Source organism: Xenopus tropicalis, chromosome 8, assembly GCF_000004195.4.
Source record: "Xenopus tropicalis strain Nigerian chromosome 8, UCB_Xtro_10.0, whole genome shotgun sequence".
NCBI classification, from domain to species: Eukaryota; Metazoa; Chordata; class Amphibia; order Anura; family Pipidae; genus Xenopus; species Xenopus tropicalis.
Window position 1 is genome coordinate 121,766,896 of NC_030684.2, and position 15,968 is coordinate 121,782,863.

A 15,968-nucleotide genomic window follows, 5' to 3' on the forward strand; every position below is an offset into this window, starting at 1 on the left:
AGCAGGACAGCTGTCCCCAGCAGCTACATACAGAGCAGTAGAAAGTAGATTACTAGTCAGCAAAGCTACCTAAACTGTCCCTCAAACCCCTGCACTGCTCTCTCCCTATGCTAACACATCAAGCACACACAGGCAGAATGTAAAATGGCTGCTGGGCTTCGGTTTATATATGGAAGGGAGTGGTCCGGGGGTGGTCCAGGAGGGAGAGCTGCCTGATTGGCTGCCATGTATCTGCTGGCTCTTGCGTGAGAGGTCAAAATTTGACCGCGAACTTGCGAACACCCGATTTTCGTGCGAATTAGTTAGCTGGCGAACAGTTCGCTACATCTCTACCGGCTGATACATTATATAGCTTTAAGAAGGGGCTGGATGGATTCTTAGCAAGTGAGGGAATACAGGGTTATGGGAGATAGCTCTCAGTACAAGTGAGGGAATACAGGGGTAGGGGAGATAGCTCTCAGTACAAGTGAGGGAATACAGGGGTATGGGAGATAGCTCTCAGTACAAGTGAGGGAATACAGGGGTAGGGGGGATAGCTCTCAGTACAAGTGAGGGAATACAGGGTTATGGGAGATAGCTCTCAGTACAAGTGAGGGAATACAGGGGTATGGGAGATAGCTCTCAGTACAAGTGAGGGAATACAGGGGTATGGGGGATAGCTCTCAGTACAAGTGAGGGAATACAGGGGTAGGGGAGATAGCTCTCAGTACAAGTGAGGGAATACAGGTGTATGGGAGATAGCTCTCAGTACAAGTGAGGGAATACAGGGGTAGGGGAGATAGCTCTCAGTACAAGTGAGGGAATACAGGGGTAGGGGGGATAGCTCTCAGTACAAGTGAGGGAATACAGGGGTAGGGGAGATAGCTCTCAGTACAAGTGAGGGAATACAGGTGTATGGGAGATAGCTCTCAGTACAAGTGAGGGAATACAGGGGTAGGGGAGATAGCTCTCAGTACAAGTGAGGGAATACAGGGGTAGGGGGGATAGCTCTCAGTACAAGTGAGGGAATACAGGGGTAGGGGAGATAGCTCTCAGTACAAGTGAGGGAATACAGGGGTAGGGGGGATAGCTCTCAGTACAAGTGAGGGAATACAGGGTTATGGGAGATAGCTCTTAGTACAAGTTGATCCAGGGACTGGTCCGATTGCCATCTTGGAGTCAGGAAGGAATTTTTCCCCCAAATTAGAGAGGCTTCAGATGGGGTTTTTTGCCTTCCTCTGGATAAACTAGAAGTTAAGCAGATTATATAAAGGCATTATGGTTGAAACTATTTGACAATTTTGACAGAAAAGGTTGAATTCATATTTTGCATTGTTACTATCTTACTATACACTGCAGTGGTAAATGGTTGCTGGAAAGGACATATTCAGTTCATACAGAGATGCTGATACCATGCTTTATTCATATTTTCCCATGCTACATAAATTAATTACTTATCCCCTCCCATGTCCAACTACCCCATGTGATTAGTGGTTGATTCATAAATACATAATTTTTCTGTAGATGTGGTAAGGACTAATTTAACAAGATACTTCAAACGTATAGGCAATTTTACGTTATGAGTTTAATGTCAGGTTTGATGGACCAGCTGGATAACCAGAATAAATTCTGCCATTTATGTGGGTAATTATTTATTTTTCAAAGTATTTAGAATGAAGGAGCCAGCTTTTGAGGACCCTCATTGTAGTAGTACAGGGCATTCAACCAAAATACATTCTCAGTGGGTAATAAAGTACTGTGATTAAACCTTTAACCAAAGTAAATTAAACATCCACAAGGAATCCACTAAGAAATCTCTTATTTTCTAGGAATCACATCGTGTGGTACCTATGGATTGCAGAAAAGCTAATATAACGCCAATTCTGAAAAAAAAAGTTTACAGTCTCAGTCTAGCAAATATAGCTACCAATAGTCCAAATTTTCCACTTAGTTGTCCAAATCGCTAGTTTGTCCATGTCCTGTGATATCCTTATTTTCAGAATACTAATTGCTTTTTTGCTGAAATTTTTTTCAGTTTCTTGTCCAGTATGGTTAGTAAAAGCCAAACCTTAAACTTAATCATATAAACAATTGATATAGTATATTTTTTGGCCTTTGGCTGCTAACCCATAGCTTTTATAATTTCATAATTTCATTTAAAAAAATCATTTTTTTTTTCAAAACCCTAAATGTATAGACTAATTTGGGTTATCAGTCCAACTGTTGTTATGAGCTATGTTAAAATGGCACTATTTCATATGTCCATAGTTATTGCACCTTATCATTTTTTGTAACTTTGTTGACCTATTAGCTTAGACTATATTTCTTTAGATAAGGCTAATATATTTTTCTTCACTTAATTTCTCAGTAAATACAATAAAAGGTGGATTACGTGGATTATACATTCTGGGATATTTGCAGCCACAGTAATGTGGGTTTAAATACCACTTATATACTGATCATATCCAATTATATTTATAGATTCCTTTATTAACAGCTGAAACTAATACTTGAATCTATAATTGCCTACTAACAATCTCCACCTAGCTAGTTAACTCCATTTCAACCTAAGCAACTGAGCGGATCATCTTTTCACCTAAACCTGGTCCTTCTTCTCCCTTTACTATTTCTACTAATGGCTCCTTAACCCTGTTAACTTAGCATGTTGTCTAGGGGTATTCTTTGACTCCTCCCTCTTCATATTCATATACAGATATTCACTGAAATGTAAAGAGAACAAAATATTGGTGCAGTTTGCCTTCTGTTCTTTATCCACAATCCAACTTGTTCCAGTGTGCGCCACTCATTCCTGGTTCATCAGTATGGATACAAGCTCAAGCACATGATTAATAAAGCACGCATTCTACTGCATTTTGCAGGGGCATATTTTCATCCATTTTTGTTCACAGCACTGAGCCTGCCAATTGTAAATGACTCCTTTTGAATTCTATTATATTGGAAATATGTGTTTTAATATCTTTGTTTCGTAAAGTGTATATAAAAGGGTTGATTAATGGTATCAGGGCAGTGTAGAGAAAGGAAAATGGTTTAGATAAAGTGGATGAATACTGAGATGTAGGACTCATATAAGTAATGAGTATAGTGCCATAAAAGAGACTCACGACAGTGAGGTGGGAGGTACAAGTAGAGAAAGCTTTCTTCCTTCCTGTAGCAGAATGGATCTTTATAATAGTGGAAATGATGTAGGTATAAGAGGCTACTGTAAGTGCGAATGCAGGAAGGGCCACCAATGAGCACAAAACATATGTCAACAACTCAATAGAAAAAGTGCTTGCACAAGACAGGGTTAATAATATGGAAGGATCACAAAAGAAATGGTCTATTGTCTGTGATCTACAGAAAGGTAAATGGGATATGAGCACAGTGTGTGACACTGGCAATGCAAAACCAACCATCCAGCAAGCGATAAACAATATGACACAGACCCTTCTGTTCATCACAATCAAATACCTCAAAGGATTACAAATAGCAACATAGCGGTCATATGCCATGACAGTCAGTGAGACAAATTCAGTGCATGTCAAAGACATAAAGCAGTACAGCTGGGTCATACAGCCACCAAAAGAAATTGTATTGTCTCCTCCTAAGAGCATAGAAAGAAGTTTAGGCTGAGAAACTGAGGAACTAAACATATCAATAAATGCAAGATTGCATAGGAAGAAGTACATAGGAGTGTGCAATAAGGAGGTTTGGTAAATTACTGTTAGGATAAGTACATTTCCCTGTAACATAAGAAGATAGATCAGGAGAAACAGGCAGAACAATGGGATCTGTATGTCTGGGTAATCTGAGAAACCCTGGAAAATGAATCCACTGCTGCTGCTTTGGTTCACATCTGGCATAGTTATTGTGGCTCTTGGTCTGCAGATATAGTGGTCTGAGATATAGTAAAAACTCAGTTTAGCAAGGCAACCAATATAATTAAATGATAGCACGATAAAAATAAAATAATTTTAGGAGAAGTTAGATAATAAAAATAGAAATTGCAGTATATATATTGCGGTGTATATATTGAACTTTCTGGCTGAAACAGACTTTCTGCTGATGTTTTGATAATAGCTATAAGTAGGAGTTTAATGTTAGATACGACACCATATTAGTAAGAATATTAATCACACACTTCTCATGTAGCTACAGGTAGAAAATCCATTATTCGGACACCTGTTATTTAGAAAGTTCTGCATTACCAAAAGGCCACATCTCCCTTAGACTCCATTATAAGCAAATAATTCAAATTTTTTAAAATTGATTTCCGTTTTCTCTGTAATAATAAAACAGTACCTTTACTTGATCCCAACTAAGATATAATTACCCCTTATTGGGGGCAGAACAGCCCTATTGGGTTTATTTAATGGTTAAATGATTCCCTTTTCTCTGTAATAATAAAACAGTACCTTGTAATTGTTCCCAACTAAGATATAATTACCCCTTATTGGGGCAGAACAGTCCTATTGGGTTTATTTAATGGTTAAATGATTCCCTTTTCTCTGTAATAATAAAACAGTACCTGTACTTGATCCCAACTAAGATATAATTACCCCTTATTGGGGGCAGAACAGCCCTATTGGGTTTATTTAATGGTTAAATGATTCCCTTTTCTCTGTAATAATAAAACAGTACCTGTACTTGATCCCAACTAAGATATAATTACCCCTTATTGGGGGCAGAACAGCCCTATTGGGTTTATTTAATGGTTAAATGATTCCCTTTTCTCTGTAATAATAAAACAGTACCTGTACTTGATCCCAACTAAGATATAATTACCCCTTATTGGGGGCAGAACAGCCCTTATTGGGTTTATTTCATGGTTAAATGATTCCCTTTTCTCTGTAATAATAAAACAGTACCTGTACTTGATCCCAACTAAGATATAATTACCCCTTATTGGGTGCAGAACAGTTCTATTGGGTTTATTTAATGGTTAAATGATTCCCATTTCTCTGTAATAATAAAACAGTACCTGTAATTGATCCCAACTGAGATATAATTAATCCTTATTGGAGGCAAAACAATCCTATTGAATTCAATACATTTTGAAATATTGTTTTAGCAGAGTTAAGATATGGAGATACAAATTACAGAACGACCCCTTATCTGTAAACCTCAGGTCCCAAGCATTCTGGGATAACAGGACCAATACCTTTATTCAGCCCTTTTAGTTTATTGGAACGTTTGCCTTTGGCCAGTAACTAACCAGCTGGTGCCTTGATCATTCTATTGTGATATTATTGAGTTCATATAGGTCCACATTTGCCTTTCATTTTTTGTCCTGTACAGTATATGTTGGATATCCTATTAGCTTAAGGTATCCTGGATTTGATTCATTAGATCATCAGAAACAATTACACCTAATAGGAGATACAAAAGTATGTATTTTATGACATTTAACATAGCCTTCACTAGATAATTAAGAAAAAAATGAGACAAAACAGAAAAAAAGAAACAGACCCAATTGAGCTAGAAAAGGAGCAGCTGTTAGCTATATTTCAAGCGGTTGATCTGGAAAATTATAGTCAAACGTTTTAGAAAAGCCTGCCAGAATCTCATCTCAATACCCTTGCAATATAGGAATAATTTTGGTTGCCTGTATGCTTAAGGTCGAAGACACATGGAGCTACTAGTAGCAGCTACTTGTTGTGGCTACTAGACAATGTGGATCATTTACTGATAATTGTCTCTACATGTGTTTCCGCAGGGGCAATTCTCAGTATTGTCTATGGCAGGGTATTTTCTGGCGTTTAGTAGCCTTGAAATAGTAGCGACTACTAGTAGCTCCATGTGTCTTCACCCTAAGGCTTCCTATGTGTTGTGTGCTGTTTAATGTTATCCTATGGCTAGATCAAGTTATGACTTTGAGTTTGAAATAGATTTTTATTTTATTGCTTAGATATACACCCCCTTACAAAAAAAAAAAAATTACCGTTTTAACCAGTATGCAATCAACTTACTGTCTGAAGTACAATTTATGGAATCATTCTGGAATGGAATCATTCTTAAATGAAACATAAAACAATGTATGCTGTTGGCTGTGCTTGTAGTATTGTTTAAAGTAGCCCAGAAGCCATTCCATTTATAGAGCTACAATGAATAAAAGTAGTAGCTCAAAGCATTTCCCTAATGATGGTGGAACCTCAATAGATCCACAAGCGCCTCTCTGGAGAGATACAATCTTACTAAGATGATTAAATCTCAAAATCATTACAGTGGTACAGTCTTGTGTTATGTGGGTAATACAGATAAAATATTAACACACACACACACACATATGTACAAAGCATGTGTATTACTTTGTACAGATCCAGAATGCTCGGGACCAAGGGTATTCCGGATAAGGGCTCTTTCCGTAATTTGGATCTCCATACCTTGAGTCTAATAAAACCCAATAGGACTGTTTTGCATCCAATAAGGATTATTTATATTTTAGTTGGGATCAAGTACAGGTACTGTTTTATTATTACAGAGAAAAGGGAATCATTTAACCATGAAATAAATCCAATAGGGCTGTTCTGCCCCAATAAGGGGTAATTATATCTTAGTTGGGATCAAGTACAGGTACTGCTTTATTATTACAGAGAAAAGGGAATCATTTAACCATGAAATAAACCCAATAGGGCTGTTCTGCCCCCAATAAGGATTATTTATATCTTAGTTGGGATCAAGTACAGGTACTGTTTTATTATTACAGAGAAAAGGGAATCATTTAACCATTAAATAAACCCAATAGGACTGTTCTGCCCCCAATAAGGGGTAATTATATCTTAGTTGGGATCAAGTACAGGTACTGTTTTATTATTACAGAGAAAAGGTAATCATTTAACCATGAAATAAACCCAATAGGGCTGTTCTGCCCCCAATAAGGATTATTTATATCTTAGTTGGGATCAAGTACAGGTACTGTTTTATTATTACAGAGAAAAGGGAATCAGTTTTAAAATTCTGAATTATTTGATTAAAATGGAGTCTATGGGAGACGGGCTTTCCGTAATTCGGAGCTTTCTGGATAATGGGTTTCCGGATAAGGGGTCCGATACCTGTATTTTTTGTGTATTTCTTTTTCTCAATAAAAGAAATCTTGAATAAACAAAAATAAATGTAGGACTTTATAAACGGTGAAAAAATGTTTAAAAAAAAAGAGAGAAATATTTAATGGATAAAAAACATATTGCCACATCCATTGACACATTTTAATTTATTAGGAATTGTCGTTAGGATGTGAAAACAGAAAGTGATTACACATCTTAAATATCCCACATAAGCAATGTGTATATAGTGAATAAAGTACCCCCTGTTGTAAAATATATGGCTAATATACTGTAAGTCACTGAGGAGTTCCATGGCCAAGCACGAGGTTGAAGGTCATGGAACTCCGAGGTAACTTCTAATATCCTCATATTTTACAACAGGGGGTACTTCATTATAATATACAAGTTATAGTGAGTCATGTGACAGAAATTACATCACTAAGCTCCGATTATAACTGATGACATCACTACTCACCATTTATAAAGATATTATTTACGGTTTGGTCCTATAGGGAAATGACCAAACTGTATATGATATATATATAAATGAGGCATTCGTGGTACTTTATAAATGGAGAAAGAATTAAAAAATGTTCAACATTTCAGTTTTAGGGGGAAAACTTCTTTACTTTGAGGAAGGTTCCCCTGAATTAATGAAATGATTTTGACCTTATATATATTAAATGCAAGCACACACTTTATTTTATTTAAATGCAGTTATGTTTGTATATGTTTGGTATCAGTTCAGATAGACTGCACTCATATAAAATATGGTACATATTTTAGTGAGGTCCTATGTTTGAAATAGGCCCTTATGATAGATATTAAGCAGAGGACTGCAGGTACCAAAAATTGGTGAGAGATGCAGAGCAGAACCAGAGTGCAAAACCAAGTGCTTTCTAAATGAGCACCAAATGGTATGTTTCCCACCCTTTGTTGCTTTTGCCCCAGGCAGAAATGATTCTGGTATGTTTTAGGAAAGCTTTGACACATCTTTGCCTCTTGAATAGTGGATGTTGCCTGAAACTGACATCTAGGGTGTCAATAAATGACTCTTATAGCTCTTATTTATAGGGCTGGCAAGAAGCAGCAGTATCAGCGGTAGGCCAGTGTGCCATGGAAGCAATGTGGGGTTGCCAGCTGAAGAACCTGCTAATTAAGACTTCCTATTTAATCAACCACATTCTAATATAACTACTGATGCATGGGTCACTCATGAGGAAGACCTGAACATGTCAAGGGAAAACAAAGATTGAGGATAGTAGATCAGTATTTTTTGATGTCTAGCATGATTTGTAAAAAAGATCCATTTTCAGTCTGAAAACTATAGGCCTGTTAGTTTCAGATCATACGTAGGAAAGCTTTTGGAAGGGGTAAAACCGCGTACAATACATTGCATAACAACACTGTCCATTTGTTCCAGTACGTTTTGCATTATAGATCTTACCAGACTAATATACAGTAATTGCCTTTTAGGGAAGAGGAGATGGAAGAAAGTGGGGGGAGGAAGATACCATGAAATACTTTTTGACCTGTCAGTAAAGCATCAGTATTTCACAGTGGACTTTTAGTATCGGGGTTTAAGACCCATAACATCCAAATATCAATGAATTTGTCTGTACAACCTCTTGAAATATAAACTGCTTTGTAGAGTGGCAACGTTTTATCAACTGATTCTTTTCATTTGTCTAGAGTGGGCGGGGCAGGCCTGTTCCATTTAAGTAAAATAAGTCTCCTGGTGTGAAAGAGCACCACCTGGAGAAATATCCTGCTCTCTTTAGCAGTGACAGTGCCAGTAGTTAGTCCAAGTAGTGCCATATCTGGCTTCTACAATCAGAACCATGATCCTAGCAATAAAAGCTAATATCTGGGTCCAGTATTCTCTAATTTATACTACATACATCGAAGTCAAAGAGTGCAAAGAGAGAAGTCTGCTGGGCTGCTGGTGGTTACAGAGTCCTCTGTGGAATCTCCGTGTGTGTCCCCTGGTGAGGACAGGTATTGCTTGCTTGCCTGCTATGTGGGTGCAGCCACCTTTCCAAAGGGGAAGGTACTCTGGGGCAGGTAGCGCTACCTGGGGGGACTTGGGGAAGGGACTGAACTGAGAAAAGGGTTTTTGACTATCCAGGTCAAAGTGTGGGACCGGCACCTTAAGAGACTGTGGCAGGAGTGGATAGACTGCAAAGGTTCCCCAGGGCAGGATTATCAGTTATCCATATACTGTAATTGTTCTTTATTCTTTTTCAACTGTTATATAAAGTTAAATACACAAAAAGAGGTTGTGGGAGCACTCCAAGGCTAAATAAAGTATACAAATACAATGGAAGTGCAACTGATCTGGCCAAATTAACTACAAACATACAAAAAGAAAAAGGGATTGATCAATGCACATTCCCTGGTCCCCTGTTTCATAAGTAAATTGTCTGTTAGTTTCATGCTAGTGCATACAGTATATTGACAAAAAACAGGGGTTTTTAGTTACAAAATTATGATCATAAGATTGGTAAGCCACCATACCACGTCAAGGTAAACCCCGTATGGTGGTCCTATCTATTTACCTCTGGTCGTATTTTTCAAAGGCTGGCACTCCCGTGCACTATTGCCATTTTTGACCTGGGGGCTGGTTTGAATCAGAGGGCTTAGTCACTCCCATGCCTTTTGCTTATATAGAGAGAGATTGCCTGGTTTTACAGGCTTAATCCTCCCCCGCTTTTTTTGTCAATATACTGTATGCACTAGCATGAAACTAACAGACAATTTACTTATGAAACAGGGGACCAGGGAATGTGCATTGATCAATCCCTTTTTCTTTTTATATAAAGTTATCCTGAGGTGAGCTCCTCAGTGCCCACTAGGTGAAGGCACTGCGCTAAAATCCCAGTTATCAGTATCTTTCACTATTGCAAAGGGGACCAAATCTCCTGCCTAAGCAAGTAATACAGCCCAAAGAACTGAGTGTCCCAAGAAATGGTTACACATTTTTTTCAGTTTCTTGTCCAGTTTGGTTAATAAAAGGAAAAACTTAAACTTAATAAAATAAACAATTGATATAGTATATTTTTTGGCCTTTGGCTGCTAACCCATAGCAACCAACATGTACTTGCTTATATAATTTCATTAAAAAATAATTTTATCATTTTTTCAAAACCCTAAATGTATAGAATAATTTCAGTTATCACTCCATCTGTTGTTATGAGCTGTGTTAAAATGGCACTAGTTCATCGTTATTGCACCTTATTTTTTGTAACTTAGGTGACCTATTAGCTTAGAATATATTTCTTTAGATAAGGCTAATATATTTTTCTCCACTTGATTTCTCAGTAAATGCAATACAAGGTGGAATACAAAACAAGACCAAAAGTCACTCCATTCTAATCCTCCCTCCTTGACATCCATGATCCATGATCATAATTTTGAGAGTTAATCCTGGCTCTTCTTCTTACCTTATTTAACCAAACTGTCTCATTTGCTAACAATAAACTACAAACTAAGAAATGGTAGTAACCTAAACTTAGAAATGGCTCAATTAATTTAACCTAAATGTCTCAAATGTCAGGAAATCAAGTAAATAAAACGTACCAAATACAAAAGAGAGATCTGGGTGTATAAACCCCAGATCTGTCTCACAGTTGATCCAGGTCAAATTCCCAACACCATCATATCAGCTCTCACAATGTGAAATCCTAAATGCAAAAAACTCACCGTTGTTCAGAAGTGGTTCAGGTGCTCAGAGCCCCGAACCTGTAGCTGGGGAAGGCGAAATCACGCATATGCAAAAGGGCTCCAAATGCACCGGACACAGCGGCTTGCTTAAAACTCGATTTTTATTACTCCATTTAAAAACAATACACCTGACGCGTTTCGTGTAAATATACACTTAATCATAGGCATAACAAACACAAGCAAGAAAACATTTAAATAGTGACATAACGATGATGAGCAGGACATCAGTACCGCCCATTTAACTCTTAAACAGTTGGAGAAAATTCGATACAATCAAGTTCAATGTAGCAAGCCACACAAAGTTACACAGTAAAATTGAATCAATAATAAATATATAAGCACATGAGATAAAAGTCATAATACCCCACAGCGATGACCTTAATAAAATCAAAGTGATTAAAGTAAGAAACAATGAATGAGGTCATTAAATTTCAGGTTAATTATGTCAAACATAGCAACTGATATCAAAAACAGAATTCAAACCAGTAGGATGCCGAGTGTTTGTTATGCCTATGATTAAGTGTATATTTACACGAAACGCGTCAGGCGTATTGTTTTTAAATGGAGTAATAAAAATCGAGTTTTAAGCAAGCCGCTGTGTCCGGTGCATTTGGAGCCCGTTTTCATTTGCTAACAAAACCTCACCACCAGTTCCACTTCCACATGTATGTGTGCTACATGGTTCTGTACTTGGCCCATTGTTATTTTCCCTATACATGCTGGGATATTTGCAGCCACAGTAATGTGGTTTAAACACCACTTATATACTGATGTATCCAAAGAATACGAACATTTCGGAATTCATTAACGATTTGATTTCACTTTCCTCAGGTCTGTCTTTTCACCAGGTTTGATCTGTCAAATCCCATTGAGTCCTATGGAAAGCTTCCAAAGCCAGACATGCAAGGCATCAAACCCAGAAAAGTTTTCTTGGCATAACAAACGTTTTGGCACAAAAATATTGTGACTTTTGGAACGCAATTCATTTTTGCATTTTTGCTTCGAATTTTTACCATATCGTGTTTCAAGACCAGGAAAAAAATCGGATTTTAGTAAATGTGCCCCTAGGTGTAGCCTCGACTCCTCCCTCTTCTTTTCTGATCATTGTAACATCAAACTCAAAAGCCATCACTTTTTTCTACACAGTATTGATAAATTCTAAAAATATTGCCAAAATATAAAGTAGATATCTAAAAATAATTATGCATGCTCTCGTCCTATACAGCCCACTTGCTACATAGGGGCAGTTTTATCACATAGGATTTTTTTTTTTCTAAACCTCAGAAAATAATGTGAGTATATTTGAGAACATTTTCTGAAACCTTGAATAGTAATGGGAATTGTCTCAAGCAACTTTATTTTATTTCTTTTTTTCCAGTTTATTAAACATTCAAGGTTTTACGGCCTCGCTAATAAATGAATTTACTAAATTAAAACAATGTTATTTTTTATTTCTGTGCGACAAAAGAAAAGTGTTTTATTACATATACCCCCCTCCCTAATGTAGACCTTTCCCTACAACTTAGATTCTGCTGCAAGAGTACTCCTCCTATCTAACAGAGAGAGAATAGGCCCCACCAAACTTCTATTATTTTTGACTTACTTTATAGTCACTCCTGTTACCCCCACCTAGTTCAATGCTTTCCTCCCCAATTCCAGTGCTAACCAGTCATTGTCCAGTGTTATCATTTATATCAGTTCATCTTCTCTGATGCACATTGGGTCTGCATGAAATGATAATGGTTGTTCCTATGTTCCTTGAGCTGGTAGTATTTTTGGAGATGAGTGGCTCTATACTATGGGTGACTTATAGTTATAAACAACTTGTATAACAACTTTCAGCTACAGGAACATGTATGGCTATGTAATAGATAAATGAGACTACGCCTTTTTTTAGGTCTAAATCTCTACCTTTGTTAAGGCCACAACCCCTATCCAAGCCTCCAGAAACAGTGAATCCAAAACTATCCTCACACAACAAATTAAAATAATTGGAAAACTGGGCAGCAAACTGGAAAATGAGGTTCAATGTTGATAAGTGCAAAGTTATGCATTTTGGTAGGAATAATATAAATGCGAACTATCTACTGAATGGTAGTGTGTTTCCTTAATGGAGAAGGATCTAGGGGTTTTTGTTGATAACAAATTGTCTAATTCCAGGCAATGTCATTCTGTGGCTACTAAAGCAAATAAAGTGCTGTCTTGTATAAAAAAGGGCATTAACTCAAGGGATGAGAACATAATTTTGCCCCTTTATAGGTCCCTGGTAAGGCCTCACCTTGAGTATGCAGTGCAGTTTTGGGCTCCAGTCCTTAAGAAGGATATTAATGAGCTGGAGAGAGTGCAGAGACGTGCAACTAAACTGGTAAAGGGGATGGAAGATTTAAGCTATGAGGTGAGACTGTTGAGGTTGAGGTTGTTTTCTCTGGAAAAGAGGCGCTTGCGAGGGGACATGATTACTCTGTACAAGTACATTAGAGGGGATAATAGGCAGATGGGGGATGTTCTTTTTTCCCATAAAAACAATCAACGCACCAGAGGTCACCCCTTTAGATTAGAGGAACGGAGCTTCCATTTGAAGCAGCGTAGGGGGTTTTTCACGGTGAGGGCAGTGAGGTTGTGGAATGCCCTTCCTAGTGATGTGGTAATGGCAGACTCTGTTAATGCCTTTAAGAGGGGCCTGGATGAGTTCTTGAACAAGCAGAATATCCAAGGCTATTGTGATACTAATATCTACAGTTAGTACTAGTGGTTGTATATATAGTTTATGTATGTGAGTGTATAGATTGGTAGGTGTGGGTTAGGTGTGCTGGGTTTACTTGGATGGGTTGAACTTGATGGACACTGGTCTTTTTTCAACCCTATGTAACTATGTAACTACTATGATCAAATTAACCATGTTGTGCATAGTTCAATATGTAACTCTTTCAACTTCAGTGCATATGTATAATCATACTTCATATTCAAATACTTGCACACACATACACACACATATAGCCCTGGATAGTATACCTTAATTCTTGTCTTGCTACCAACCATTGCCTACACCACTATCTATATGGCGTTTTTATAACCCACTATACTACTGCTAGTACAGTGTAATTTAGTCACCATTAACTGCTAAAATGCCAGCTATGTTGCCAGTCAAGTAGTTATTACAAAGGGTATTTAAAAAATAAATAATTGCTCTGTTGGACTGTGTGGGAAATGGCAACAACACATTTCATAGATTTCTCAATAAAGGGGATTCAAGAAAACAGTTCCCATACCAGTATGCAGAAACAAAATGGCTTACTTGTTAGGTTACTGAACTTGGCAGTAGAATCACATTATTATCTGGTCTTATCTGCTAGTACTCAAATCTATGGTAAAGCAGGGTGCCACTCTGTGATGTTAGCAAAAGTAAAAAATAACAGAGCCCATAGTTAAACAATAAATTCTTACCCCGTAAAGTTTTAAATTGATCCAAAAGTGCATTGTAGAGTAGTATACCAGGACCTATAAAAGGCACTATTAAAAACTATGAAGCAGAATTTAAGTAAGGATGCATTCAACCCAACTGCCACCCAAGCAATGTCTGCAGTAGATCATTTCTCCATTGCAACCCCTGATTGGTTTTTCCGCCGTTTACAATTGCTCAATATGAAAAAATCGCGACGGCAACGAAAAAGTTGCGCAAAATACGATAAAGTCATGACAGCGACGAAAAAAACACGCAAAATACAAAAAAATCATGACAGCGAAGAAAAAGTCACAAAATTTTCGTTTCCAATCCGATTTTTTCCCATTCGGGATTCGGATTCGTGGATTAGTAAATGTGCCCCTAAGATCACCCTTACATTGTTTAAATGAGACTTACAAAATGGTCACTTCAGATAGCAATAAGTTACATAGCATAGGATAACAGGACAAATATTAATTAGACAGCATAAATTTGCCAACCTCAAGCCATCTAGTTAGGGAAAAATTTTAACTGCACACTGTCAGATTGTCAATGGACCTTACGTTCTCAACCCACCAACTGATAGGATGAGTGATTTAGAAATACAACTGCAGTATATATTCATATACAGATAGTCACTGAAATGTAAAAATGACAAAACATTGGTGCAGTTTGCCGTCTGTTCTTTATCCACAATGCAACTTGTTCCAGTGTGCGCCACTCACTCCTGGTTCATCAGTATGGATACAAGCTCAAGCACATGATTGATAAAGCATGCATTCTAGTGCATTTTGCAGGGGCATATTTTCATCCATTTTTGTTCACAGTGCTGAGCCTGCCAATTGTAAACGACTCCTTTTGAATTCTATTATATTGGAAATATGTGTTTTAATATCTTTGTTTCGTAAAGTGTATATAAAAGGGTTGATTAATGGTATCAGGGCAGTGTAGAGAAAGGAAAATGGTTTGGATAAATTGGATGAATACTGAGATGTAGGCCTCATATAAGTAATGATTATAGTGCCATAGAAGAGACTGACCACAGTGAGGTGGGAGGTACAAGTAGAGAAAGCTTTCTTCCTTCCTGTAGCAGAATGGATCTTTAGTATAGTGGAAATGATGTAGGTATAAGAGGCTACTGTAAGTGCGAAGGCAGGAAGTGCCACCAATGAGCACAAAACATATGTCAACAACTGAACAGAAAAAGTGTTTGCACAAGACAGGGTTAATAATATGGAAGGATCACAGAAGAAATGGTCTATTGCCTGTGATCTACAGAAAGGTAAATGGGATATGAACAAAGTGTGTAACATTGGTTCTGCTAGACTGAACATCCAGCAAGCGATAACCAATACAACACAGACCCTTTTGTTCATCACAATTAAATATCTCAAAGGATTACAAATAGCAACATAGCGGTCATATGCCATGACAGTCAGTGAGATAAATTCAACACATGTCAAAGACATAAAGCTGTGTAACTGGGTCATACAGCCACCAAAAGAAATTGTATTGTCTCTTCCTAAGAGCATAGAAAGAAGTTTAGGCTGAGAAACTGAGGAACTAAACATATCAATAAATGCAAGATTGCATAGGAAGAAGTACATAGGAATGTGCAATAAGGAGGTTTGGTAAATCACTATTAGGATAAGTACATTTCCCTGTAAAGTAAGAAGATAGATCAGGAGAAACAGGCAGAACAATGGGATCTGTATGTCTGGGTAATCTGAGAAACCCTGGAGAATGAATCCACTGCTGCTGCTTTGGTTCACATCTGGCAT

At 37.5% G+C, this 15,968-nt stretch overlaps 2 protein-coding genes across 2 annotated transcripts; both read right to left on the bottom strand.

Annotated features, from left to right (window-relative positions):
• Positions 1-2,882: 2,882 nt before the first annotated feature.
• Positions 2,883-3,842, bottom strand: LOC116406804 (olfactory receptor 8I2-like). Its single transcript, XM_031891716.1, has one exon. It carries the CDS (start codon positions 3,840-3,842, stop codon positions 2,883-2,885), a length of 960 nt encoding a protein of 319 aa, XP_031747576.1.
• An 11,166-nt stretch (positions 3,843-15,008) lies between these two features.
• Positions 15,009-15,968, bottom strand: LOC116406805 (olfactory receptor 6Y1-like). The gene has a single exon (XM_031891717.1). The coding sequence runs from the start codon at positions 15,966-15,968 to the stop codon at positions 15,009-15,011; it is 960 nt and encodes a 319-aa protein (XP_031747577.1).